The following is a 26,059-nucleotide window of genomic DNA, read 5'->3' as shown; positions in this document are numbered from 1 at the left end:
TAACCTTATCTTCTCTCCCTGACATTATGCCACCTACCTCTTCACCTGGGCTTTTCAAGGCCTTTATGCTGCATTTTTATTCTGCTCAAGAGCCTCATCTTCTATCACATATTTATTTATAAGGTTGCTGCTACTGACTTTCAACTCCCCTTTAAACTGCCAGTTTCTTCTTGACCCTATTAAATGTTCTAAAATTTTCTTTCGGGTAATCACTTTTCCACTTTAATCAATTTGAACACCCTGCTTCTCTTTTAGCATCTATGCCCAAAATTCACAGGCAATATATTTAGACAACTTTTATACAGTAATGATGCATTTTTTAACTGATCACTTATCAGTGTTATCCCTATCAGAGCATAGACAAGGCCTGTATCTTTTGAACCATTCTGCACCTATGTACTGTCACTTGACCAAAATAAGATAATTAACTAAGTAAAAATACATGGGAAGAGTCAACAAAACACGCTCTTTCAACACAAACCCTTCAGTTTAAAATTTAACATCTAGCACCTTTCAATTTCTATTGACAGCTAACCTATTTTTGTTTCTCTAAAATTTCACTTACACTTTATTAATTTTCAAAAAGCATGGCCAATTAAAAGTTAACAGTTGGTAAAGGGTATACACACTTACATCACACTGTCAGATTCTTTCAAAATCAGCAAGATCAAATCTAAGAATTGTAAGCTACAACTGAGTTTTCATACAAGGAAACAGTTTCAGCAGGAAAAGATGCACACCATCTGCATATTCTGATGGGGGGGCGTCCTCCCCTGCACATGATTTAGATTAGTTTCTTTACTCCAGAGGATTTGATTGGGAAAAATTCAATAAACTGCTCTTAACATCTGCAAGTATGCATCATAGAAAGGAAACCCAGTTACTAAAAAGGGGGAACAAGACCAGGGGTATCCTCTTTTCATAAAAGTCAGCAGCTAAATTAAGCATTGTGGTCGGTATCTACTGGCAGAATCAAAGATTTGTTTCTACTTTAAAATAAAAGCCAGTTTCATTCAATTTAGTTCCTTCCCGGGCATCATCTCAACCTGTCAGAATTCTACAAGAAAAAAAATTTAAATGAAGTAGGGAAGACACCAGGATTCCCTTCTACATAGCTTCTTTTTCCGAAATCACATCACCAAGTCGTGGATTTCCTTTACTCCACAGTAAGCCTCAGACTCCAAATATAATTCTTTAACCCCCGCTTCTCCATTCAATTACACTTGAACCATGCCAAGTACAGAACCACAGCCGAAACCCCTACAAAATAGGCTTGCTATTCATCTTGGAAGTCGTGCCCTGCAGCAACTGCCTATCTCCAAACCCAGGGATATCACCCAAATACAACGCAATGGAATCAGACATGCAGAGCACACACGACTTCCGCGAGGGAGGGAAACGCGACCCGGGAAAAGTGCGCTCCTCACCAGCCTCCGGACCATCCACCGGGGAGTGAGAAATGGGGGGTTTCCAAAGGGAGGGGGAGAAAAGAATCCGAAAGGGGGAATCCTTCCTTCTTAAGGAAAAAAGAAAAGAAAAGGCTGGATCTCCGGGCCACGAGAAGCCGCCGGTGCTCGCTGAGAAGAGGCAGACACAGAGGGAGGGCCCTCTGCTAGGAAAGGCAGAAAAGAAGGCACTTTCCGGGGTCGGGACTAGAGCCTATCACCAGGCTCCCGGGGGAGGTGAGGAGTGTCCCGTCGTCTGCTGAGGGGACACCCGGCCAGCGAAGGGGCAGCAGAGGCGGAGCAGAGTTCGCATGCCGTACCCCGAGTTCTGTCAGGCAGGTGCCATGGGGCCGCCGGGTGGGGGGAGGGGAGAAAAGGGGGTGGAGATGGGATTCCCCCCTCTCGGAAGAGCTTTAGTGGAAGAGGCGCCCGGCCAACCCGGAGCAGCATGCTTCAGACTGCGGAGCCGGGATCCCGCCGCCCGCACCGGCAGCGAGGAGCCCCGCAGCGCCCGCCGCACCGGCCCCTCGGTCCCCGGGGGCCAGAGACTTTGGCTGCTAGAGCTCGGGGGCCTGACACCCCACAGGGCCTGCCCCAGATCCCCGGGGAGCACACGGGAACACCCGAATCCCCGGCAGCTCTCGGAGGTTGTAAAATACACCCCCCGATCCCCCTCCTCAGCCTGCCCTCTTCCCGAGGCCGCAGAGAAGCACCACCGCGGGAGAGAAACCTCCGGCAAGTCGAGGACAGTGGCCGTTGCAGCCCCCAGACCTCCTCCCCCGGTTACCTGTGAGGACTCCGACACGGATTTGATGGTCGTGGTTTGTGAGGATCATTCCCTCGGTCGCCATGTTTCCCAGCGCAATCACCGCACTGACAGGAGCCGGGAGAAGCCGGAGCCCGGAGCGCGCCGGCCGGGAGCGCGCTTGCCTTGGAGAGCGCGAGAACGAGGGCGCCCGGGGAGCGCGAGGCGAGCGGGAAGGAGGGGGCCGAGCGCCCAGTGGCCTGCGTGGGGGGAGAGAGGCCGCGCCAGGAGCGCGCGGGTCCGCGGAGGGGGCGGAGTCGGGCCGCGCGACCCCGAGTCCGGCCGGGAAGAAGCGATTCTAAGGTGGGAGAAACGGCGGCCTCGCGGAAGACCGAACGCGGAGGCGGCGGGGCAAGGCCGGCGAGACCCAGAGGCTCTGCCGAGTGAGACCCGAGACGCCTGGATGGCAAGAGACTGAGGGGGAAAGGGAGCACACGCTCTGGAGGTTGCGGGGGCGGACTCGGGGACAGGGGCGGAGCTACACCCCGAGGCGTGCAACTCGTGGAGAGTGAGGGGAGGAGTGCGAGCTCGGCTGCAGAGTGCGGGGAGCGGGAAGGAGCCGGCCCAGCCTGAGTGGGACTGAGGAACGTTCCTGGGCGCGCGAGTAGCGCGGGATTGGCTGGGCGGACGCGGTGCGGGTGCGCGCGAGGCACGAACGCAGCCTCGGCGGGCCCCAGACAGAAGCAATCCCCCGCCGAGCCTGCAGCCTCGTCAGTTATCCGCCGCCTCAGGCCGGCTCTGCCCGCGGTGGAGCCACTCCGGACCCAGTACGACAGCGAGGTGGGCTCAGCTCCTCTGAAGGCGCGGGAGAACCTAGAGGTGGCTTAGGAAGCTGCATGGGTGGCAGAACGGAACCCACTGTGACAGGAGTTCTCCTCTCGGGCAGAGACAGGTTACCCCTTGCCGCCCGATCTGTGACCCGCAGTCAGCTATCCCTGACAGGATTTCGATCTGACTCCGCTTTCGCCCCTCTCAGAGACAGCCTACCAGACAACCTACTCGCAGATGAAGCTTAGGCGTCTGCAGCAAGGGACATGGTGTGGAGATAGCTGACTTCTCTCTCTGTCGTCCCCTAGTTGTGGCCCTAAGCTTCCTAGCCACGACCTCTGCTTTTTTGGTGAGAAGTGTCCATCTATTTAGAATAAGAGCAAGTGCCATACACGCTGAACCACAATCAGTTGCCCTGTGATTTAAACTTCATTTCAGTATTTTTGGAATATGAAATTACTGTGAAAATGTGGTATAGTTCCGTGTCTTTTTTTATAAAGTGTTATTAACCACCTCTTAACTATTTTGTGTAGGTTTACTAAATACCCTTTTCTGGCTCTGTAATTATTTTTTATGTGTGTATATGTGTTTTCTCATTTATTCATCATAGTAAAACCTAAAAGCAAAACAAAAAAGTATCAAAAATGTCTAGTAATCTGCAGTTTGTCTAAAAAAAAATCTGTTACGTGGTTAATGGAGTTTGTATTGTTCTGGTTAGAACATAGCATTATCATCCTATTCACTAAAGATTCACATTGTGTCTTTAATAGAGTACAAAAGAAATAATGGATGGAAGTGAGGAAGGATAAAATAATTCGTTTTTGAAGATATGTAGCTAGTATTCCTGACAGTGGATTTAATTCTTAAGCCAAATCATGAGCTCACCTCCCATAATTACTACCAAAGATCTTGGTGGCAAAAGAAGTCCTAACTGGTTTCAAAAGAAGGAGATTAGTGAGAAAGTATGCCCAAATGTATCATTTATCTCAAACTAAAGATGAAATAAAATTGTTGATTACATCATAAGCTTTCAAGCCTATTCTATTCTATGTGGTTCTATATGATTGGAAAAGTTTCTTAGTATTTAGAACTTCTAAACCTGCCCACTCGAAGATTCCTTCAAACTTACTTTAAAGGTTAACAGATTAAATGGGCATGTCTTCCAACTTAGAATATTTTATAATTTTTCATATGAAAATAACTAGCACTTTCACAAATCAATAACAGAACAGAGGACTTTTCTGCATCTATAATAGTAGTAATGGTGAATTTCATTTTCTTCACACAAAGCAAGCAATCTACTACTGAACTACATCTCTAATTCATTAAAATTATGTTGTATAGGGTGAATATGAAATAAATCTTAAGATTACATAGATTATTATATTTTTACTAAATATTAGTACTAAAATTACTGAAAAATACTGAAATTAGACAATTGTAGATGCTTGTCTTCTAATTATTTTGCTCAATATATATATATATATATATATTCCTTTCCCCAATTCCATAAGCTGTAACAATTAAAATTTATACAATAAAAACTTGACTTAAAAAAATTTTTCACTGTTCCCAGTTCCCACAGTTTTCCTTTCTGTGATTTCAATTTCCATATTATCTATGCTCCAAAAATATTAAATAGAAAGTTAGAAAGTATATATATCATATTTCATTGTGTACATGTATAGTATTCTGAAGGATAAAGAAAATTAAAGAAATAATTTACCTTAGTTCCTCAACATAAATGATTCAAAAGTTTTGAATGCACACCATTCTTAGTGTAATACAATCACATGTAATTCCATTTGGTCCTGCCTATACTGTGAATCATTCCCCTGTTCACCTAAGCAGCCCATCCCTTAGTCACCTGGTCATCAGGGCAGCTGTCCCAGTACCAAGTGCTTAGTGGTAACAGTTCAGCTATGCCAAAGAGGAGCTGTAAAATGTGCCCAACAGTGAAAAGGTAAAAGCTTTCTGATGTTATTAATGTATACAGGGAGAACTAATAAGGAAAATCTATATAGGATTTGATACTGTGAGTCTTGAAATCATAGTGGAATTACCATATTACAGTATATGGCACTTAACAGTATAGAAACAACTACATTCTACAATCAAGTATCAAGGAAATTTTTCTGGATGATAGAAGTAAAGTAGCAGTTTCAAGCATTAACAGTTCATCTTAGGAAACTCAGGACCAGGAAAAAGTTGAGTTTATTTGTGAGGAATTGGAGTAGGCCAGGAGTTTATTGTGTTTATATGGATTTAGTAATTAAAAAAATAAGTTTACCATCTAAAACAATATAAAAGGTAAACATAGAGTTTCATTATGAAGGCAAACAATTATGTTCACCAGAAGAAATCAAATCTAAGGGTGTTTTTTTTTTCTACAAGGAGTGTATTTACACTTTACTAACTTTTGCTTTTCCTTTTATCAAAATGTTCAATATACTTAAGTCAGAATCTTACTGGGCTTTGCTGCGGCAAGAAAGTACTCAGTCCTAGACACTTCCAGAATGGATTACACATCTAAGGCTACATTCACAGTGTCTTTCCTGACTGGCAAATGCCCAGAACTATGTTTGAGCAAACTTCCAAATATATTTAGTACCACCAAATAGTGTACTTTCCAGTGGATAAAATGGTGAACATTGTATGTATTTTATTACAATTAAAAAGTTGGGTACAAAGTGAAGCTTTGATTTTAACCAATATCGTCCTCAAAGAAAGCTAAGTTACCATCAAGATGAACTTCAGATCGCATCACTACCTTAGGATCATCATAACTAAGTACCATAGACTCTGGGCTAAAACTACACCTGTATATCTCATACTTCTCAGGCTAGAAATCCAAAATCAAATTGTCAGGAGAACTGCACATCCTCTAGAAACTCTAAGGAAGAACATTTCTTTAGCAGTTAGGTCCACTCTTACTCCTCACCCCCTAAATTAGCTTCTTCTATTGCAGAAACAAAATTACAGACAAAACCAACTTACAAAATATTTATTTGGGCTCTTTGGATGGTAGTTGTTCATCATGGGAAGGAAGTAATAGTCTTCGGAGCTTGTGGCAGCAGGTTACATCACATCTTCAGGAAACCAGGATAATGGTGGTACTCAGCTATCTGTCTCCTTTTTCAGTCCAGGACCGCAACCCAGGAAACGATACTACCAAGTTACAAGGGGTCTTCCTCTTCGATTATCCTAACAGAGAATTCTTCAGACACCTGCTTTAGGGCTTTGTTTTCATGGAGATTCTAAATCTCATCAACTTGACAATCAAGATTGATCATCATGCCTCTAGCTTTCTCTTCTCACTTTTTCCTGAGGGATCCCAATATATACCACCACCTACATACTCTCTCATTGATAGTTAGAAGGTAGATGAGTTCTCAGGTCTGTATTGAATTTACAAATGTAGAAAATCATAACTTATTTGTGTGGTTGCTTATTTGATTATAAAGGAAACCAGGGATGACAACAAAAAAGTGTCTGAATTGTAAAGAAAGTATCATTTTTTCCTTAATAGAACACAGCCAGAATACAACAAACACAGAGGCGTATGCCAGCAGCAAACCACTGAATTGAGAATAGGACCCCCGTTGAAGGAATCAGAGAAAGAACTGGAAGAGCTTGAAGGGGCTCGAGACCCCATATGTACAACAATGCCAAGCAACCAGAGCTTCCAGGGACTAAGCCACTACCTAAAGACTATACATGGACTGACCCTGGACTCTGACCTCATAGGTAGCAATGAATATCCTAGTAAGAGCACCAGTGGAAGGGGAAGCCCTGGGTCCTGCTAAGACTGAACCCCCAGTGAACTAGATTGTTGGGGGGAGGGCGGCAAGGAGGGGGAGGATGGGGAGGGGAACACCCATAAAGAAGGGGAGGGGGGAGGTGGATATTTGCCCGGAAACCGGGAAAGGGAATAACACTCGAAATGTATATAAGAAATACTCAAGTTAATAAAAAAAAAAGAAAGAAAAATATCTGTAAAATGATATATTTTTCAAAGGAATGAATTGCTGCTAGCTAAGAGAACTTAAAGTTTTGTTAAATAAAATCTCATATTAAGTTATTTGGTGTTGATGATGTTGATTTTTTTAAACTGATGTGATTATTGAGTATAGTCCGCTATTGAAAATACATAATTGTGTAATGATAAAGTTAGAATCCTTAGCATGTCTATCACTTCAAACGTTTATTTCTTTGTGCTAAGAGCATTTTAAATCTACTTTTACAAGTATTTTTAAATATACATTAGTATTAGTGATAGACACTGTGATGGACAATTGAATGACAACCCTTTTTTCATTATATATTTTTCTTTCCTTTTATTGGATATTATTTACGTTTCAAATATTAACCCCTTTTCCAGATTTCCTTTCCGGAAACCCCACATCACATTTCCCCACACCCTGCCTCCATAGGGGTGCTCCCCCACCCACTCACTCACTCACTCCCACCTCCCTGCCCTGGCATTCCCCTTCACTGGAGCATTGAGCATTCACAGAACCAAGGGCCTCTCCTCCCACTGATGCCCAACAAGGCCATCCTCTGCTACATATACAGCTGGAGCCATGGATCGCTCCATATGTACTCTTTGGCTTATGGTTTAATCCCTGGAAGCTCTGAGGTGTCTGATGGGTTGATATTGTTCTTCCTATGGGGTTACAAACCCCCTCAACTACCTCAGTCCTTGCTCTAACTCCTCCATTGGGGGCCATGTTCTCAGTCCAATGGTTGGCTGTGAGCATCCACCTCTGTATTTGACGGGCTCTGGAAGAACCTCTCAGGAGACAAGTCTTGACAGCATTCAACTCTTGGCATCAGCAATAGTGTCTGCGTTTGGTGAATGTATATGGAATGGATCCCCAGGTATGGCAGAATCTGAATGACCTAATCTGAATGGCCTTTCCTTCAGTCTCTGCTCCACACTTTGTCTCCATATTTCCTCCTGTGAGTATTTTGTTCCCCTTACTAAGAAGGACTGAAGCATCCACACTTTTGTCTTTCTTCTTGAACTTCATGTGGTGTGTAAATTGTATTTTGGGTATTCCAAGCTTTTGGGCTCTTATCCACTTATCAGTGAGTACATACCATATGTGTTTTTTTGTGATTAGGTTACCACACTCAGGATATTTTCTAGTTCAATCCATTTACCTAAGAATTTCATAGTCACTGTTTTTAATAGCCGAGTAGTTCTCCATTGTGTAGATGTACCATATTTTCTGTACCCTGTTGAAGGACATCTCGGTTCTTTCCAGCCTCTGGCTATTGTAAATGAGGCTGCTATGAGCATAATGGAGCATGTGTCCTTGTTATACGTTGGAGTATCTTATGGGTATATACCCAGGAGTGGTATAGCTGGGTCCTCAGGAAGTACTATGTCCAATTTTCTGAGGAACCTCCAGACTGATTAACAGAGTGGTTGTACCAGTTTGCAATCCCACCAACAATGGAAGAGTGTTCCTCTTTCTCCACATCCTTGCCAGCATCTGTTGTCTTGAGTTTTTGATCTTAGCCATTCTGACTGGTCTGAGGTCGAATCTCAGGGTTGTTTTGATTTGCATTGCCTTGTTGACTAAGGATGTTGAACATTTCTTTAGGTGCTTATTGGCCATTCAATATTCCTCGGTTGAGAACTCTTTGGTTAGCTCTGTACTCCATTTTTAATAGAGTTATTTGATTCTCTGGAGTCTGACTTCTTGAGTTCTTTGTATATATTGGATATTAGCCCTCTATCAGATGTAGGATTGGTAAAGATCTTTTCCCAATTTGTTTATTGTTGTTTTGTCCTAATGACAGTGAACCTTTGTAGTTTTATGAGGTCCCATTTGTCAGTTCTTGACCTTAGAGCATAAGCCATTGGTGTTCTGTTCGGGAAAATTTCCCCTGTGCCCAGGTGTTCAACACACTTCCCCAAGTTTCTCTTCCATTAGTTTGAGTGTATCTGGTTTTATGTGGAGGTCTTTGATCCACTTGGACTTGAGCTTTGTACAAGGTGATAAGAATGGATCAATTTGCATTCTTCTACTTGCTGACCTCCAGTTGAACCAACACCATTTGTTGAAAATGCTGCCTTTTGGGCTACAGAGATGCCTCTTCAGTGGTTGGGAGCACTGACTGCTCTTCCAGAGGTCGTGAGTTCAAGTCCCAGCAACCACATAGTAGCTCACAACCATCTGTAATGGGATCTGATGCCCTCTTCTGGTGTATCTGAAGACAGCTACAGAGTACTCATATATAATAAATGAATAAATCTTTTTTAAAAATGCTGTCCTTTTTCCACTGGATGGTTTTAGCTCCTTTGTTAAAGATCAAGTGGCTATAGGTGTGTGGGTTCATTCTGGGTCTTAAATTCTATTCCACTGATCTACCTGCCTGTCTCTGTACCAATACCATAGAGTTTTCATCACTATTGCTCTGTAATACAACTTGAGATCAGGGATGGTGATTCCCCCAGAAGTTCTTTTATTGTTGAGGATAGTCTTTGATATCCTGAGTTTTTTTTTATTCCTAGTGAATTTGCAAAATGCTCTAACTCTATGAAGAGTTGACTTGGAATTTGATGGGGATTGCATTAAATCTGTAAATTAGTTTCAGCAAGATGGCCATTTTTCAATCCTGCCAATCCATGAGATGGGAGATCTTTCTATCTTCTGAGATCTTCTTTGATTTCTTTCTTCAGAGATTTGGAGTTCTTGTCATACAGATCTTTCACTTGCTTGGTTAGAGTTACACTGAGGTATTTTATGTTATTTGGGACTATTGTGAAGGATGTTGTTTCCCTAATTTTTTCTCAGCCTGTTTAACCTTTGAGTAGAGGAAGGCTACTGATTTGTTTGAGTTAATTTTATATCCAGCCACTTTGCTGAAGTTGTTTATCAGCTGTAGGAGTTCTCTGGTGAAATTTTTGGGGTCACTTAAGTATACTATCATATCTGCAAATAGTGATATTTTGACATCTTCCTTTCCAATTTCAATCCCTTTGCCCTCTTTTTGTCTGATTGCTCTGACTAGGACTTTGAGTACTATATTGAATAGGTAGGGAGAGAGTGGGCAGCCTTGTCTAGTCCCTGATTTTAGTGGGATTGCTTCAAGTTTCTTCCCATTTAGTTTGATGTTGGCTACTGGTTCGCTATATATTGCTTTTACTGTGTTCAGGTATGGGCCTTGGATTCCCAATCTTTCCAAGACTTTTATCATGAAGGGGCGTTGAATTTTGTCAAATGCTTTCTCAGTGTCTAATGAGATGATCCTGTGGTTTTTCCCCCTTTGGGTTTGTTTATATCATGGATTACGTTGATGGATTTTCATATATTGAGCCGTCCTTGCATCCCTGGAATGAAGTGTACTTGATCATGGTGACAACCCTTTTTCTTATCCAGTTATAACTTTGTATCCATTTATTCTGCTCTCCTCATCTGTTCCATATCCCCCTTGCCAATCTGTGGTAACTTTTGTTCTTACTAACATGAGAACATTTTTAGATTCCATATATGAATGATATCATGTGGAATTTGTCTTTCTATATCAAACATTTCATTTTACACAGGGCCTTTCTGGTTCATCATATTCTTTTAGATGCAGGATTTTCTTTTTATAACTAAATATTTTATTGCACATGCATTTCACATCTTCATCCATTCATTTGTCATTGGACACCTATCTTGATTCTCTGTCTCGGCTATTGTGACTAGTTATGGTATAAACGTGGAAGTGCAGATGTCTCATCAATATATCAATTTCATGTCCTCTCTTTTTTTAATCTTCCTGGTTTTGTTGGGGTCTTTGACATTTGTTCTCCCCTCACCCCTGTGTATGTATGTGTGCATATCTATCTGTTGTGAGAGGAAGAATGCTGGGAGGACAACTTGGGGGAATTTTCTTCTTGCACTTTATGAATTCCAAGGGTCAAACTCAAGTCCTCAGTCTTGGCACCAAGCATTCTAACCTGCTGAGCCATCTCAACAACGCCAATCTTTCTATTCTGTGGAACCCCGTAGTCCAGCAGTCTATCTACTAGTTTGCATCCTTACTGGTACTCTGCTCCCTTCACATGTCCACCAGAACTAATGTCTTTTTTATAACCACCAGTCTGTTTGAGTGAAATACATTATATTATGGCTTTAATTTTCATTTCTCTGCCTTATATATCTCTTGCCCATTTTCATATCTTCTTTTGAATATCTAATCAAGTCTTTTGTCGTGTTTCTAACTGGATTACTAGATTTTGCTATTGAGTTTCTTCCATCATCTGGATATTTAATCTCTTGTCAGATATACAGTCTTCACATAGTTCTCCCACTCTATAGTTTTTTCTTCCCTCTGGTGTTTCTTTTGTTTTGCTTTTTAGTTTGATACCATCCTTTTTTTTTAAATTTTTGTTTTATTGCCTGTGTTTTGAGGTATCATCCAAGAGTCCTTGTCTAGTATACTGCTGCAAAATGTTCCTTCTATCCCTTTTCCTATCTAGTAGCTGCATAGTTCAGGCCTTACATTTTTTTAATGATTTTTTTTTTCAAATGCATAGAGTTCCATTTGTCTGCATTACCTTTTTCCGACTTGCATTTTTTTTTTTTCTGGAGCTGAGGACAGAACCCAAGGCCTTGCACTTGCTAGGCCAGCACTCTACCACTGAGCTAAATTCCCAACCCCCTGCATTACTTTTTTATTACAGTGCCTGTGTGTGTGTGTGTGTGTGTGTGTGTGTGTGTGTTGCCACAATATGTGTGTGTGGAGATCAGAGGGCAATATCAGGAATTTAATTGTATTCTCCTTTCACTGCATAGGTCCCAGGGATCAAACTCCGGTCCTTGGTTTTGACAGCACACACTTCTACCAACTCTGTTGTCACCAGCCCTCTGCCCCTACCCCAAATCATTTTCTGAGGAGACATATGTCCTCAACCATGTTGTCAGAAGTGAGATGGCTTTAGTCTGACTGCCACTTGATATGCTATGTCTGATTGCCATCCATGGAAGGGCTGCCCTTTTCTGAAGAAATGGCTGGGTGGTGGATTGTGTAGTTTGGCAGACTGAAAGGGGAGGAGGGAAAGGAAAGTGCCGGGGAACAAAGTGAAGTGTCTGTGAATGGATAAATTTACTTTTGGGCTCTCTGTCCTGCTCTACTTGTCTATGTGGCTATTTTTATGTCAGTATCATGCTGTTTTGGTTACTATAGATCATAGTATTTTGAAGTCATCGTGTGATACCTTCAGGTTTATTCTTTTTGGGGTTTGGTGTTTTAGGGTCGTTTATGACTCCAAATTTTAGTCTTTTGTCTTTTCTATTAATGTGAAGAATAAATATCTTGATACTTTGGTATGAGTTGTATTTAATCCTTAGATCTCTTTGGGTAATAGAGATATTTAACAATATTTTAATTTTTCCAACCAAATCAGTGTTTTATAATTATCAGTTTAAAAATCATCTTTTTGGTTACACTTATTCCGAGTATTTTTGTACCTATTTGTAACTGATTTTTCCTTTTAACATTTTTAAATTTTTATTTATTTCTTATTTATATGTATGTGGGCCCTATTTGTCTGTATGTGTACCACATTGTGTGGTGCCCCACAGGCCAGAAGATCCCCTGGAACTGGAATTTGAAGTCATTGTGAATTTTCTGGTAACCAAACCTGGGAATCTCTACAAGAACAGCACATACCTTAACCATAGAGCCCTCTCTTCAGCCCCAGGATTGCTTTATTTTCCTTATCATCCTTCAGATAGTTCATTTTTAGTATCTACAAACACTGTATTGTGTTCTTTCAAATGGATAGTGGTGAAAATATATCAGAGATCAAGATTTTTCCTAGCACAATCAAATATCTGGGTTTGGCCACGAACACTAGAAAAGTAAAGCTTTTAGAAAGAATAAAGAAACTGATTTTGTATGTGATTTATATCCTGTGACTTCACTAAATTAGCAGTAACAGATTGTGCGTGTAAACTCACACCATTTGCTAACAGGGAAAGCTGGACCGGTAGCTCTCCTGTTTGAATATTCTTTTACTTTTTGATGAATTTTTGACTAGTTTTTGTCTTGTCTTACTATAATATACATTATTGTTTTACATAGATTAAACTATCCTTGCATCCCTGAGACGAGTCTCACTTAGCATGGGTGAATTTTTCTTGTGTCATGGCATTCCTTTTGCTACTGATGAAAATTTTTGCAAATATTTTCATCCAGAATATTGACCTGCACTGTTTTTGTCTTGCTGTCACCATGCCTTTGTTAGGCTTTGGTATTGGGGGAATGCCTGTCTCATAGATTCATTCCCTATTCGGTTTTCTTGAGTAGTTGTAGAAGCAGTCATTGTTTTTAAATCACTGTAGAATTCATACATGAACCTAAAACTACTTTTTCCCCAGATGTATCTTCAATCAAAGTTAAGGTTTTTGGTTCAGATTTTCCTTTTTCTCAGTAGTTAATTTTGGCATGTGGTACACAAATGAAACCTGGTTTGTTTGTTTTACCAATTTTGAATTATTTTCTAGTTCCTTCAATACTTGCTTGAATAATTGGGATCATTTTTTCATTTTCTGATATAGATATTTATTGGTATAAACTTCCTTTGGTGCTATTTTTGTTATATACTATAGGTTTGGATTTATAGCAAATATGTTTATATTTATATTTATAAATATATAAATATATTTGCAAATATAGATAGATATAGATATAGATATATTTCTATTTCTATTCATTCCCAAATGATTTGTTTCTCTTAATTTTTTCCCTTGACTCACTGGTTGTTCAGTAATGTATTGTTTAGTTTCCAGGTAATTGTAGTTTCTGAAGTTTTTTCTGTTGTTTTCTATATACCATTGTTGTCAGAAAAAGTATTTGGGATGATTCTGGCATCTAAAATATGCTAATCTTTTCTTGTAGACTAACATGTGATCTAATTAGAAGACTTACACTGAGAAAAGAAAAATGTGTGCACAAAACCTGTAGGGTGGAATGTTTTAAACATCTCATAGGTCCATTTGGTTTAGAGTGTAGTTTAAAACCAAAGTTTATTTTCTGTCTGAATGGAATGTTAAAATCTGTTTACTGGATTATAATGTCTCTTCTTTAGATGTAACAACTATTGTTTTATATATGGATATATTTTTGTGTTGTGTATTATGCCCTTCATTGAATTGATTATTGTATAATCATTTTTATGATATTTTACTTAAACCCTGTTATGTCTCATATAAATACACTATTTGTGCTGTTTACATTTGCATGGAATATTTTTGTTTCTTCACTTTCAGTGTGTTTTTATAAGTAAAGTCTTGTAGGCAAATTATTATTGTATCCTGTGTTTCTGTCCATTCATTTGGCCATTTTATAGCTTTAAATTGTATGTAATATTATTACATGTGTGTGAATACACACGAATTTGGAGTGTATATATACCACAACATATGTGTGGAGGTCAGAGGACAGCTATTAGGAGCCCTTTATCATGGGATCAAACTCAGTTCCAGTCAGGCTGCCCTCAAGAGATTTTACCCTCTGAGCCATCTCACTAGACCTCTTTAACTTTTAATTGAAGAATTTATTTGATTTCCATTCAAAATTGTTATTGACATATGAATACTTACTATTTACTATGTTATGATTGCTGTAGGTCTTTGATCCTTTTATCATTTGCTATTGGTGTTTGATAGTTTTCCATAGTAATAAGCTTTTAATTTTGTCTCTCAATTTTCTATATTCTGTAATTTTTCCTTTGTGTATACTCTACCAGTTCAACCTTTTGACATCATGATTAAGATGTCATTTTAAAATGTATTGGGCTACATTCATGTTTATCCTAGGATTCATATATCCTAGGGGCTGCAAGTTGGACACCCATACATAAAACTCATATTTAAAATGTAATTCCTAGTGGAGAGATGGCTTAATGGTTAAGAATACCTAATTCTTTGGGGGGGGATGTTTAGTTCTATCCTAGTCCTTTGGGCTATCTGACTTCTGGTTCCTGGCCCTCCAGGCAGTGTCAGGCATGAGCTCCCTCTCCTGGCATGGGTTCTCAAGTTGGACCAGTCTTTGATTGGCCACTCCCACAAGTTCTACACCACTTTTACCCCAGCACATCTTGTAGGCAGGACAAATTGTAAGTCAAAGCTTTTGTGGTTGGGTTGGTGACCTAATCCAACTAGAAGTCTTGCCTGATTATAGAAGGGCAGTTATTGCCGATGACCTGTGTGCAATTCCTTGCACCCACATATCTGCTCACAACTGTGCATAACTCCAGTTTTAGAGAATCCAATGCCCTCTTCTGTGACCTCCATAGGCACCAAACACACACGGTGCACAGAAATATCTATGCACAAAATACCTATACAAATTAAATAATTAACAAACAAACCTCTTAAAGTAATAATTGTGCAGCTGAGAATGGTGTACACACCTTTGAACTCAGTCCTCAGGAGGCATAGACAGGCAGATCTCTGTGAATTTGAGGCCAGTCTGATCTACATAGTGAGCTTCAGGACACCTGGGCTATGTAGAGAGACCTTGTCTCAAAAAAACCAAAAAAAAACAAACAACAACAACAAAAAAAAAAAAAAAACCAGAGACAGAGACCAAAGGGTGTGGATAAAATAGTTGGGAGCCTGAAAAGATGGCTCTGGTCAAGAACATTGACTGATTGCTCATCCAAAGGATCCAGTTTCAGTTTCCAGAATCTACATGTTGACTCTGTAACTCCAATCTTAGGGAATCCAATTCCCTCTTCTGGCCTCTGTGAACACAAGTGCTCTCAACCACTGAGTCATCTCTCCAGCCCCCTCTTAACTTTTTTAAATGACAGTCAGTAATATCTATTTTTAAAAAAAAGCAAAAACAAAACTCTCCCATTTATCAAAGATACACTTGTTCTTGCAGAGTATCCAGATTTAGTTCCCAGTGCCCACATGGTGGTTCATAACTTTCTGTAACTCCAGTCTCAGGGGGTCTAATGTCCTTCATCTAATCTTCTCATGTACCCAGCGTGTACATGATATACATACAGGCTGGCAAACAGTCATAGTCATGTTGTTTAAAAGACAAACACAAAAAAAATTTTAAAAAAACACCTAGGCACCACACCTAGGTACTTATTTTATGGCCTTAATTTAGATCTATATACTTTGTGTTCCCTAATGACTTTATAGATATAATTACCATTGATAACTTTCACTTTTTAACTTTATACTAGGTATGTCAAAGGTTATATTCTACTCAGAGTAATATGTTACTGTGAACTTGAGTTTATATTAGTGAAATTCGTACTTCAAATGTGTTTAATAAAGTACTTCTATTTCTTGTTGAAGCATTCGATTGTTTTTTAAATGCTAGGCCAGTAGCTCAACCTTTGCTTGTTCGAGATTATACTCATTAAAAATGAAAAAACCTGAAAGATGACTTTTCAGGGCATAATATTCTTGGCTGGCTATTTTTTTCTTTTGTTCTCTTCTAGCCTGCAGAGTTATCATCTGATAAATCTGCTAATATTTTCACAGGAATTTCCTTATATGTAACTTTTTATGCAGTTTTTGTCATGGTGTTAATCAGAGAAGAGCTGGGCATTGCTTGAGCTTGGAGAATATGGATGTCCTTCCCTCCCCTGTGGCCTGGGAGTCTCTCAGCTATTATTTATTGAATGTCCTCTGTGCCTTTGTCTTTCTTCCCTATGGAATTTCCATAACAAAGATTTGATTGCTTAATTGCATCCCTTAAATTCTATAGGCTTTATTTACTGTTTTATCATCCATTGTTTTTGGATTATTTCAAAAGACATTAGGAATTAACATTTAGAAATTCTCGGTTTTGTTTGCTAGTGATCATCCCCAGTTAAAAGTATATTAAATTCATTCATCGAGTTCTTCAGTTCTAATGTTTATACTTGGTTTTATTTTATGATGCCTCCGTTGAATTTATTTGGTTAAGAATTGTTTTTCTGATTTAATTAACCTGTTTATATCCTCTTGTATCTGAGTTGTTATATGGTCATCATTTTTAATTCACTCAAAGGCAATTATAAATTTTTCATTTCCTTGGAATCATTGGTTGGATAGCTGTTACGCTTTTAGGGTGGTGTCATATTTTCTTGCGTTTCAACTTTCTTGTGCCCGTGTTATTTTATATTTAGCAGTATGCTCACCTCCTCCAGTTTTGTAGTGTGGTTTTCATAGGCAGAGACATACACCTGTAGATATGTTTTAAGATGAGAGTTGGGTAGAATGTACTGGCTTTGAAGTAGGAAGTCTCTGCAGCCCATTTTCAGATATCTTCAATATCAGATGTTTGTGAAATGCTTTAGTTGCCTAGGCTGCGGAAATTTGTCATATTGGTCCACTAGTTCTGGGTTGAGGTTTCCCTAAAAGTAGTTGAACACAACCATTAGGTGTATGTGGCCAATCTGGATTCAGTTCCCCTGCTGCCCAGACTACCAAGGACTAGTTTCTTTTGGACACAGTACAATGTGAGTCAGTGCTAGAGCACTTCAACAGGCCATGGCTGGTGGAATGCCTCCAATCCAGTTTATTTCTGGGGATAGGCGATACCTCCTGTGGGAATGGTGTCTTACCATGTATGAAGTTTAATTTGTATAATAGGAGGGAAACAATTGCTACTAATCAGAAAAATATACTAGACTGACGATGCATCCAGTGTCAGGATGGTAGGGTGAGGAGCAAAAATGATGGTGAGTGGTAGAAAACATAGATTGCTCCTTGGGTATTGTCTAAGCTCCAGGCACCTGTCTAAACAGGACCCAGAACCCATCAGAACTGCACAACTATCAGTAGAGGCTGTGATAATGGAGTGCCACTCTGGGCCTCCTGACTCCCTCTTGTGTGTGTCAACTTCATTCTGAGCTGATCTCAACTGATAAAACAACGCAGCAGAGAAAGGATATTTCATTCTATTCTGTGGGGTCATCCTTAGCGTTCCTGTTCCACTATGTACTTTCCAACCTCCCTGCCAGTAACCCCCTCCCATACACACACACACACACACACACACACACACACACACACACACACACACTCCCCAAATAGTGGTTTGTGTTTGGGTCCTTTTGATGAGGAGCACAGGCTTTCATAACCTGCAGTTAGCCATCTTGCTGATATCCCAACTGTTATTTCTGATTGATTTCTTGAAAGGGTTCTATTATGACTTCATTTATTGAAGATTCAATCTGTAAGCCAAAAAACACAATTCCATGTGTGAAAACTTCCATGGGTTAGGTTCAAGCTAACTTTCTTCGAATCAAAAGCATCATATTTCCCTTCATCGGTTTCCTAACAAAGAACTTAGCTTAAAGTCTAACTTTAGAGAAAAAAATTATTTCCCTAGAATATAAAAGTCATGCCCCCAAAGAAGTGGATCAGTGCTTTAAGAGCACTGGGTCTCTTCTAGAGGACACAGGTTCAATTCCAGCACCTACACAGCAGCTCACATCTATAACTCCAGTTCCAAGAAATCTGATGCCCTCTTCTGGCATATATCTGTGCACAGATATGTGGTACCTAGACATGCATGTAGGCAGAACACACATACAGATTAAAATAATTTATTTGAGGTGAGAGTGATGTGGAAAACATATTTTAACCTAAGTAATCTTATTGTCTACCAAAATAACTGGTAACTGGAGGAAATACTATTTATAAAATGTTTATTTTGTTTTGTCTTGTCAAAACGAACCTTTAGAAAAAGTTCCAAAAGTTAAAAGTTCCAAAAGTTAGGGAGCATAGGTGAATTTGTAAAAGAAGCAAAGTAGATAGATATTTCAGTTGCCCTAAAAATTTTCATTTTACCAAGTATGATGTCTATTCTTACTGTCAGTTTATTGAATGAAGAAATAAATTCCTGGGAGATTCCTACAACACACCTCTGAGCAAGTACCAAAATTTCCAGAGATTTAGTAAGGCAGGAAAGGTCCACCCTGAATGTAGGCTACTCCATCTCAGTCTCGTGGGCCAAGGCCCAGCTAGACCAAAATGGCCAAAAGAGGAAACCAGCTAGCAGTCATTCTGCTTCCTGGCCATCATGAAATGAGGAGCTCTTGTCCTTACCCCCACCATCCCACAAAAGAACCATCAAGTAATGATTATATTTGTATCTGCCTGCATATCTCCCAATGCTGAATTAATTGGTTGTGAGGCAAATCTAACCTTGATTTCTGTCCATTCCCTGCTCTTTGATAACTACTACAGAACCTGTGAAGCAACAGGGACTTTGAATTGGAAACAGTTCAGGCTCTGCCTAAGGGGCCAGAGAGGCTGTTAGATGTTTGCCTGGGATGCAATAGTTTACAGAAGCCTCTACCTTTGAAATGAGCCGTTGTCTAAAGTGGCTATAATTTACTTAATAGTGAAGATGAGCTTCATGCCTAGATATGAGAATATAAATTTTAAAATGTTATACACAATCACCTTCTGTCTGATGATTGTAGTTCCATACTAAAGATAGCATTCCCTTGCTACATTTAGGAAAGTAGGGTAACTTTGCTCGCCACTTATGGTCATTGCAAAGGGCAGTTTGGAGCTGAAATGTCAGCAAATGTCCTCTGAAAAATTAGGAAGTCAAGACCCTACAAATGAGATGTTACATGAATAGTGTCTCCCAAAAAGATGGTTCATAAATGTATTGCTTATAGGACAGGGTTTTCCTTAGCTGGCCTTGACATTAAAAAAAAAATCTTTGAGGGCTAGAGAGATGACTCAGCAGTTAACACTCCTTCACCCACATCAGGAGGCTTACAACCACCTGTAATTCCATGTCCAGGTATCCAACAGCCGCTGTGGTGTACATGTGTGGCACACACACACACACACACACACACACACACACACACACACACAAAAGATTTTAAAAGTATTTTTAAAAATCTAAATAAGGTCATGATATTGTTTTTATTATCAAAGAAACATCTTGTAACATGAATACTAATAAAACTAATGATATTTCAAACAAATATTCCCATGCTCGCCAACTCAGTTCACCATAATTTGAATAAGGCATAAGAATACCTTAAGTGTAGACATACGCTAACTCAATAGGAAGATATATCTGTGTTTTCGTTTTTCTTTTGCGGGGGGTATATCCCAGACTGGCCTCAAGCTCACTACATAGTCAAGGCATACAAGGGATAACCTTGAACTTCTGATCCTGCTGCCTCTACTTTCTAAGTGCTAGAATTATAGGTTTATATGCTCTGTAATTTAAATTGATGCTTGGTTTGTCATTTAATTTCTTAAGAGTTTTGGTAGCTGCTAATCTTTTGGCTAAGTTAACCAAATGCATTTATTTATGCCCATAAGCCTGAGAACCATGTCCTTCATTTATCATAGTTTGACACCACTTAGTAAATGGCCAGTCAGTCTAGCAGATGGTTTTGTATTGCCATCAGTGAAAGCCAGAAGCTGATGCGAAATCTTTGTGTGATGTATTGAAGAAAGTGAAATTTTTAGAGCATTTGAAGGAAGGAAAGATGATGAACCTGAGTGTTCTTGAACTCGCAATACCAAGCTTCAGAGACAATGATATCAGTATTCAGCCAAGGTTAACCCTGAATGCATTACCTACCTCCTTGCTTCCTATTTCCTGAGTAGTTCTGGTTTACAGGTATGTACCACCGTGTCCAGCAAAACAGGACTTATTTCTAAAGAAAATGAAAACCTCTGCTAGCAAGCAAACCAGATTATTTCAGACCTTAATTAACAAAAAAGTAGGTATTCATATACCAATCTCAAATCGTAATAGCGGTAAAAAATGTTAATACACACTCAAAGGGTACTCTTAATACAGTGTTAAAGTTAGGAGTCTAAGGCCCTCAGGTTAAATGAAAAAGTTCAAGGGAGTCAGCAGTAGTTAGATTTTATATTATTATGTTCTGTTCTCATGGCTCTGTCTAATGTAATTGGTTTCAAAAATCTCAGGTCCGCCAGAGTCTCTCAGGGTCTAAGTTAAGAGGTGGTTTTCTTGAAACAGAATGTGGATTATATACTCAGCTAACTCTGTTGGCAGAACATGAAACTAATCATCTCAGGGCTTTGGAGACGCTTGTTTTTATAGTCAGAGGGGAAAGATGAGTTAGGCTGGAGTGTGGGCTGGCAGTAATATCTGCACTCTGGTAACCAGCGCTGGCTTGAATTAACTAGAAGTCTTTGGACACTTTTCAAGCTATCTGACGTTCAGTTTCTTCTCTTGTAAAGTGAAGGAATTTTACACTTAAATTGCTAATATTCTGTGAACCCATAAACCTTTTCCAGTTGAAAAGTACATTTCAAAAAAATCTTCCAGGGTTCAGTGAGGTGGCTTAGCACCTACCCCCAACCCTGATAACTGGAGTTTGGTCCCCAGGACCCATATGATGGAGAGAGAACTAGAACTGACCTCCACAGCACACCACACACATACTTGTTTTCAGGAAAATTTACCTTTCTCCTATCTGCATGCAGTTTCCTTTACTCCAGTAATTGTTTCCTTTACTGTGCAGAAGCTTACTTCGATTACATCTCATTTGTCAATTCTTGCCATTCCTTCCTGAGTTATTGAAATCCTATTTTGGAAGCCATTGGCTGTTTCTGTATCTTCAGGTGTTTTCCATATGATTTCTTCAGGCATGTCAATTTTTGATCCATTTTTAATTGATTTTTATGCAGAGAATGTAGAGAAAGAGGTCATTTCAGTCTTGTTCGTGTGCTATCTAGTCTTCATAGCCCCATCTTTTGAGGAGGTATCTTCTAACAGATGCTTTGGGTACCTTTGTCAAGAGTCAGATGACCGTAGATATTTGGATGTATTTCTGAGTCCTCTGACGTTGTATTTATTGGTCTATGTGACTGTTTCTATGATGATACAATATTGGTTTGTTACTGTGGCTTCCTAAATCAGATATCCTGTTACTTTTAGCATTGCCCACTCTGCTTAGACTTGCTTTGACTACTCAGAGTCTTTTATGCTTCTCCTTGAATTTCATGTTTCTTTTTTTTCTAGTTCTGTGAAGAATTTTGCTGGAATTTTGATAATATTTGATAAGATGTCAATATTCTGAATATATAAAGAAGTCAAAAGGTTAAACACTAAAATGTAAATTTAAATATTCTTTTCAATAAAAGAAAAAAACAATGATTCAATCAGTACATGATCAAGTGAATTTAAAAGAAAATAGTTCTTGAAGTATAAGTAGCCAGTAAATACATGCTAGGAAAACATCTCAATTCCTTAACTGTAAGGAAATCAGATTTAAACCACACACTAAGATTCCATCTCAGCTCAGTAAGAAAGACTATCATCAAGGAAACAAACAAATGTTGCCAAGAATGTAGGGGGAAGGAGACAGAATAACTTATATACTGTTGGTGGAGAAATACATTTATCAGCTAGTAATGGAAATCAATGTAGAGAGTACTCAAAAAATTTAAATATAAGGTCGAGCAAAATGGCTCAACAACTAAAATCAGTTGTCATGTGTCTGACTAGAGTTCCATCCCTGGAACTCTGTGTTTTCCTTTGACCTTTACACATAACACCATGGCACATACCGCCCCCCCCACACACACATCATGCATACACACACACACACACACACACACACACACACACACACACACACACACACACATTAAAAAGCTAAGAATAAGACTACTACCTGATCTTGTATACTACTCCTGAGTGTATGCAAAGGCCCAGAATTAGCGTACAGTAGAAATACCTGCACAGGCTTGTCTATTGCAACACTGCTTATAAAAGCTAAATAATAGAATCAGCCTAGGGTCCCATTGATGGGAAAACGGGTGAAAGAAATGTCCATATATGTGGAGGATTATTGGGCCATAAAAGTTAAATTATGTCATTTGTGGGGAAATGGATGTAGTACGATAGAGATAGATTGCTTTTAAGTGAAATAAGCTAGACAGTGAAGGAGAAGGGTTTAGAGTTGTGAAGGTTAATGTGGTCCAGCTACTCTGCGTAGACATGTGAAGGTGTCAGATGAAACCCATCACCTCATGCAATTATTATGTACTGATATTTTTAAATTTATCTTTAAAATTCACTTAAAACATCTTTTAAAGAATTATTTATTTTACAAGTACACTGTAGCTGTCTTCAGACACACCAGAAGAGGACCTCAGATCCCATTACAGATGGTTGTGAGCCACATGTGGTTGCTGGGACTTCAACTCAGAACCTCTGGAAGAATAGTCAGTGCTTCTAACCACTGAGCAACCTCTCCAGTCCCCTCATTTTAATATGTTTTAATTGAAATAGAATTACATCAATTCAATTTTCTTCCTCCCTTTCCTCACTCCAGGCCCTTCAAGTACCTTCCTTCCAACCCCTTCTATGTCTTCTCAAGCTGATAGTCTCTTTTTCCTTGAATATTATTATTAAAATGCATAAATGTATATTTGTATGCATATGCACAAATATAAAACCTGCTGAGCCTGTTTTGTGTGTGTGTGTGTGTGTGTGTGTGTGTGTGTGTGTGTGTGTGTGTACATATTGTTTCAGGGCTGACCACTCTACATCAGGCAACCAGCAGGGGAACTCATCCCTAATTTTCCTTCTTTCAGCAGTTACTGGTTATCTGTAACATTTCAAAGGGGGCTGGAGAGGGGTACCAAGTGCACACTACTCTTCCAGAGGGAGTCTAAATTCGGTTCCCAACACCCACAGCAGATGGCTCATAATTGGAACTACGGCTTCATGGGAATATAATGCCTCTGTTCTCTGCAGACACCAGCAGGAGCATCCATGTGCATGACCCGCCCCTCACCGTGAGATATATAATTAAAATAACTTGAAAATTATTTTTAAAAAATAAAATGCATTTTAAAAATTTAGCCTTCACCTCAGTGAAAAAAAAAAACAATCAATTGGCTTACTTAGCTTATTACCAGGAAAGTAGTATTTTTTTCATTACTTTTATTTATTTTAATCAAAATACTTGAATGAACAACTTGGTCACTTGGCCCCATGAACTTAGGAAAGGCATGACAACTGCAGAGGTATATAGAATTTCTTTGCCTTTAATGGCAAACAAAAAGTAGAGAAAGGTTGCTTCAAAGGCACATACCATAGGGCTTAGTACTTACCGCACGGCCCCTGTGCACATCTCCCAAAACAGCACTACTAGCTATGGGCTATGTGCTCATTTGACGCGAGCTTTGGGGACCACTTTCATATGTAAGCTATAACAAATCCTTGTACAATATCATTTAATAGACTTCCATTAAATCCTAGACACTGTGTAAACTGGTTAAAATGGAGAGATGAACAAAGCATAGTTCTGTGTCTCAGGGTTCATCATCTGGTGGGGGAGAGATCTGGGTAAATCAAGAATTACAATATAATCATTAAGTGCTACAATATAAGAACTGAGAATAAGAATTCTCAAATCTAGCTAGATGTGGTAATGTGTGTCTTTAATCCCTCATTCTAAAGGTAGAGGCCAGCCTGGTCTACATATCGAGTTCCAGAAGATCCGATGCTACAGAGTGAGACCCCGTCTAAAAACAAAACAAAATTAAAAAAAAAAAAAACAAACTCTTCAAACCTGAATGAACATTAGAATTTTCAGAGGATCTTGCCTTAACGCTCAAAATTTTTGATTTAAATAACCTGGGGAGTGAAAATATACTATTTGTCAGAGTCTGCAGGGAAATCCTAATATAGAGTAAGGGTTTTGAATCACTGGGATAGAAGAAAGATAATAAACTTAGTTCTTCAGAAAAGTGGAAGCCAGGCATTTTAGTAACTAGTACTCAGGAGGCTGAGGCACGTGGATCTCTGTGAGTTCAAGGTCTAGTGAGGTCCAGGAGAGCCAATGCAGCATAGTGACGTTCTCTCAAAAAACGAAAAACAAACAAACAAAAAACAGCAAACCATACTCTACAAGTATAGGGGCCAGTGTTCACATCCGCAGAATGTGAAAGAGCATCTCCCACAGCAAGGTGGGAAGTAGACACAGTGGAATCGCCCAGAAGCTCTCAGGCCAATTAGCCTGGTCTGTGCATTAGTGATGAATAGCACATCCTGTCTCAAACAAGACGGAAGGTTTGATCTCAGACCTCTACATGTACACCACAGCGCATGCGCGCACTTACATGAAGCTTAAAAACAAAACGGGCAATCGTCGAGCAGAAAAGGGGAAAAGAATATTCCAGCTTTGTACCGAGAACTCATGATCCATTGGTCTAATTGGAAATAGTTCCGAAGAACTTACTATAGGACTCTGAGGGAAAGGAAAACGGTGTGCGTTGAGACTGGGAGCTAGGCAGGAGTCAGATCAACTGTTGTCTGTGAAGGAATTTGGACTTAATAATAAAAGTGATGGGGAGTGATGTAATCTAATTTCTCTTTAAGAAAAAAAAAATAGCTTGTGTGGTGCTGTGAGAGATGGATTAGAAAGCCTGGAAGCAGGAATGCCAATTCACAGACTGTGGCGACTCAGGCAGGAAAGGCGACTCAGGAGGCCTAAACTCAAAACAGTAATACTAGTGAGTATAAGGTAATCAAGGAATAGATCAAAGCAATGCCACGTGAACGAGCTTGAGCCATCCAGGGATAGCATTTTTTTTTTTTTATTTTCACCTACTGCTTACTCGCCAGCAGTGATCAGGAAATACCTCAGTGGTAGAAAAATGTCTTCCTATGAATTTAGCTATAGTTTATAAACAATGTGAAATCCAGTCATTTCACCCAAAATTTACCAACATAACTAGTGGCTGTTTACAATACCTAGACTGAAGCCCCAACACGCTGAGGGCCAAAATGAACAACATCGCTCCCACAGTTTGGTGGTAGAATGGAAGAACGGAACTAAAATAAAGGTTTGAGAGATTTTAGTGAACAGAAAGGCCGTACCTAGTCTTCGCATCTGTCCAAAGCAAATGTAGTGAAAGCCTTCTAATCCTTCAGAGCTTCATCTGGCATTGACTTCAGAAAAAAGAGCCTCTGTCCTACATCATCATATGACTTTCTCTAGTTCCTTCTTGTAGCTCTTTGATCCTGGGATTCTCTTTAAAATAGGAGAAGA

General features: G+C 39.7%; 2 protein-coding genes across 50 annotated transcripts in view; both read right to left on the bottom strand.

The window, feature by feature from the left end:
- The window catches only part of Gphn (gephyrin), a 532,330-nt gene extending 529,978 nt beyond the window's left edge, over positions 1 to 2,352 (bottom strand). For 16 of the 28 annotated variants that reach the window (XM_087554592.1, XM_087554602.1, XM_087554605.1 and 13 more), the window contains exon 1: positions 2,233 to 2,352. Coding sequence is in view for 21 of the 28 variants with exons in the window: in XM_087554593.1 (XP_087410719.1) it covers positions 2,233 to 2,296 (64 nt within the window). In the remaining 7 variants the exon portion in view is untranslated. The remainder of the gene's footprint in view (positions 1 to 2,232) is intronic. The other 12 variants (NM_001434131.1, NM_001434120.1, NM_001434127.1 and 9 more) reach the window with 1 other exon arrangement.
- The window catches only part of Ccdc196 (coiled-coil domain containing 196), a 132,890-nt gene that overhangs the window by 88,806 nt on the left and 18,025 nt on the right, over positions 1 to 26,059 (bottom strand). For 3 of the 22 annotated variants that reach the window (XR_015622095.1, XR_015622102.1, XR_015622100.1), the window contains 3 exons: positions 25,888 to 26,041; positions 21,456 to 22,031; positions 17,525 to 18,211 (listed from right to left, as the gene is read on the bottom strand). Coding sequence is in view for 1 of the 22 variants with exons in the window: in NM_001134630.1 (NP_001128102.1) it covers positions 25,946 to 25,977 (32 nt within the window). In the remaining 21 variants the exon portion in view is untranslated. 22 annotated transcript variants of the gene reach the window in all.

This window comes from Rattus norvegicus, chromosome 6 (genome assembly GCF_021556685.1).
Source record: "Rattus norvegicus strain SHRSP/BbbUtx chromosome 6, alternate assembly SHRSP_T2T, whole genome shotgun sequence".
Taxonomy (NCBI): Eukaryota; Metazoa; Chordata; class Mammalia; order Rodentia; family Muridae; genus Rattus; species Rattus norvegicus.
Note: the sequence above shows the minus strand (reverse complement) of the source record. Positions and strands in the feature narration are given on the sequence as shown.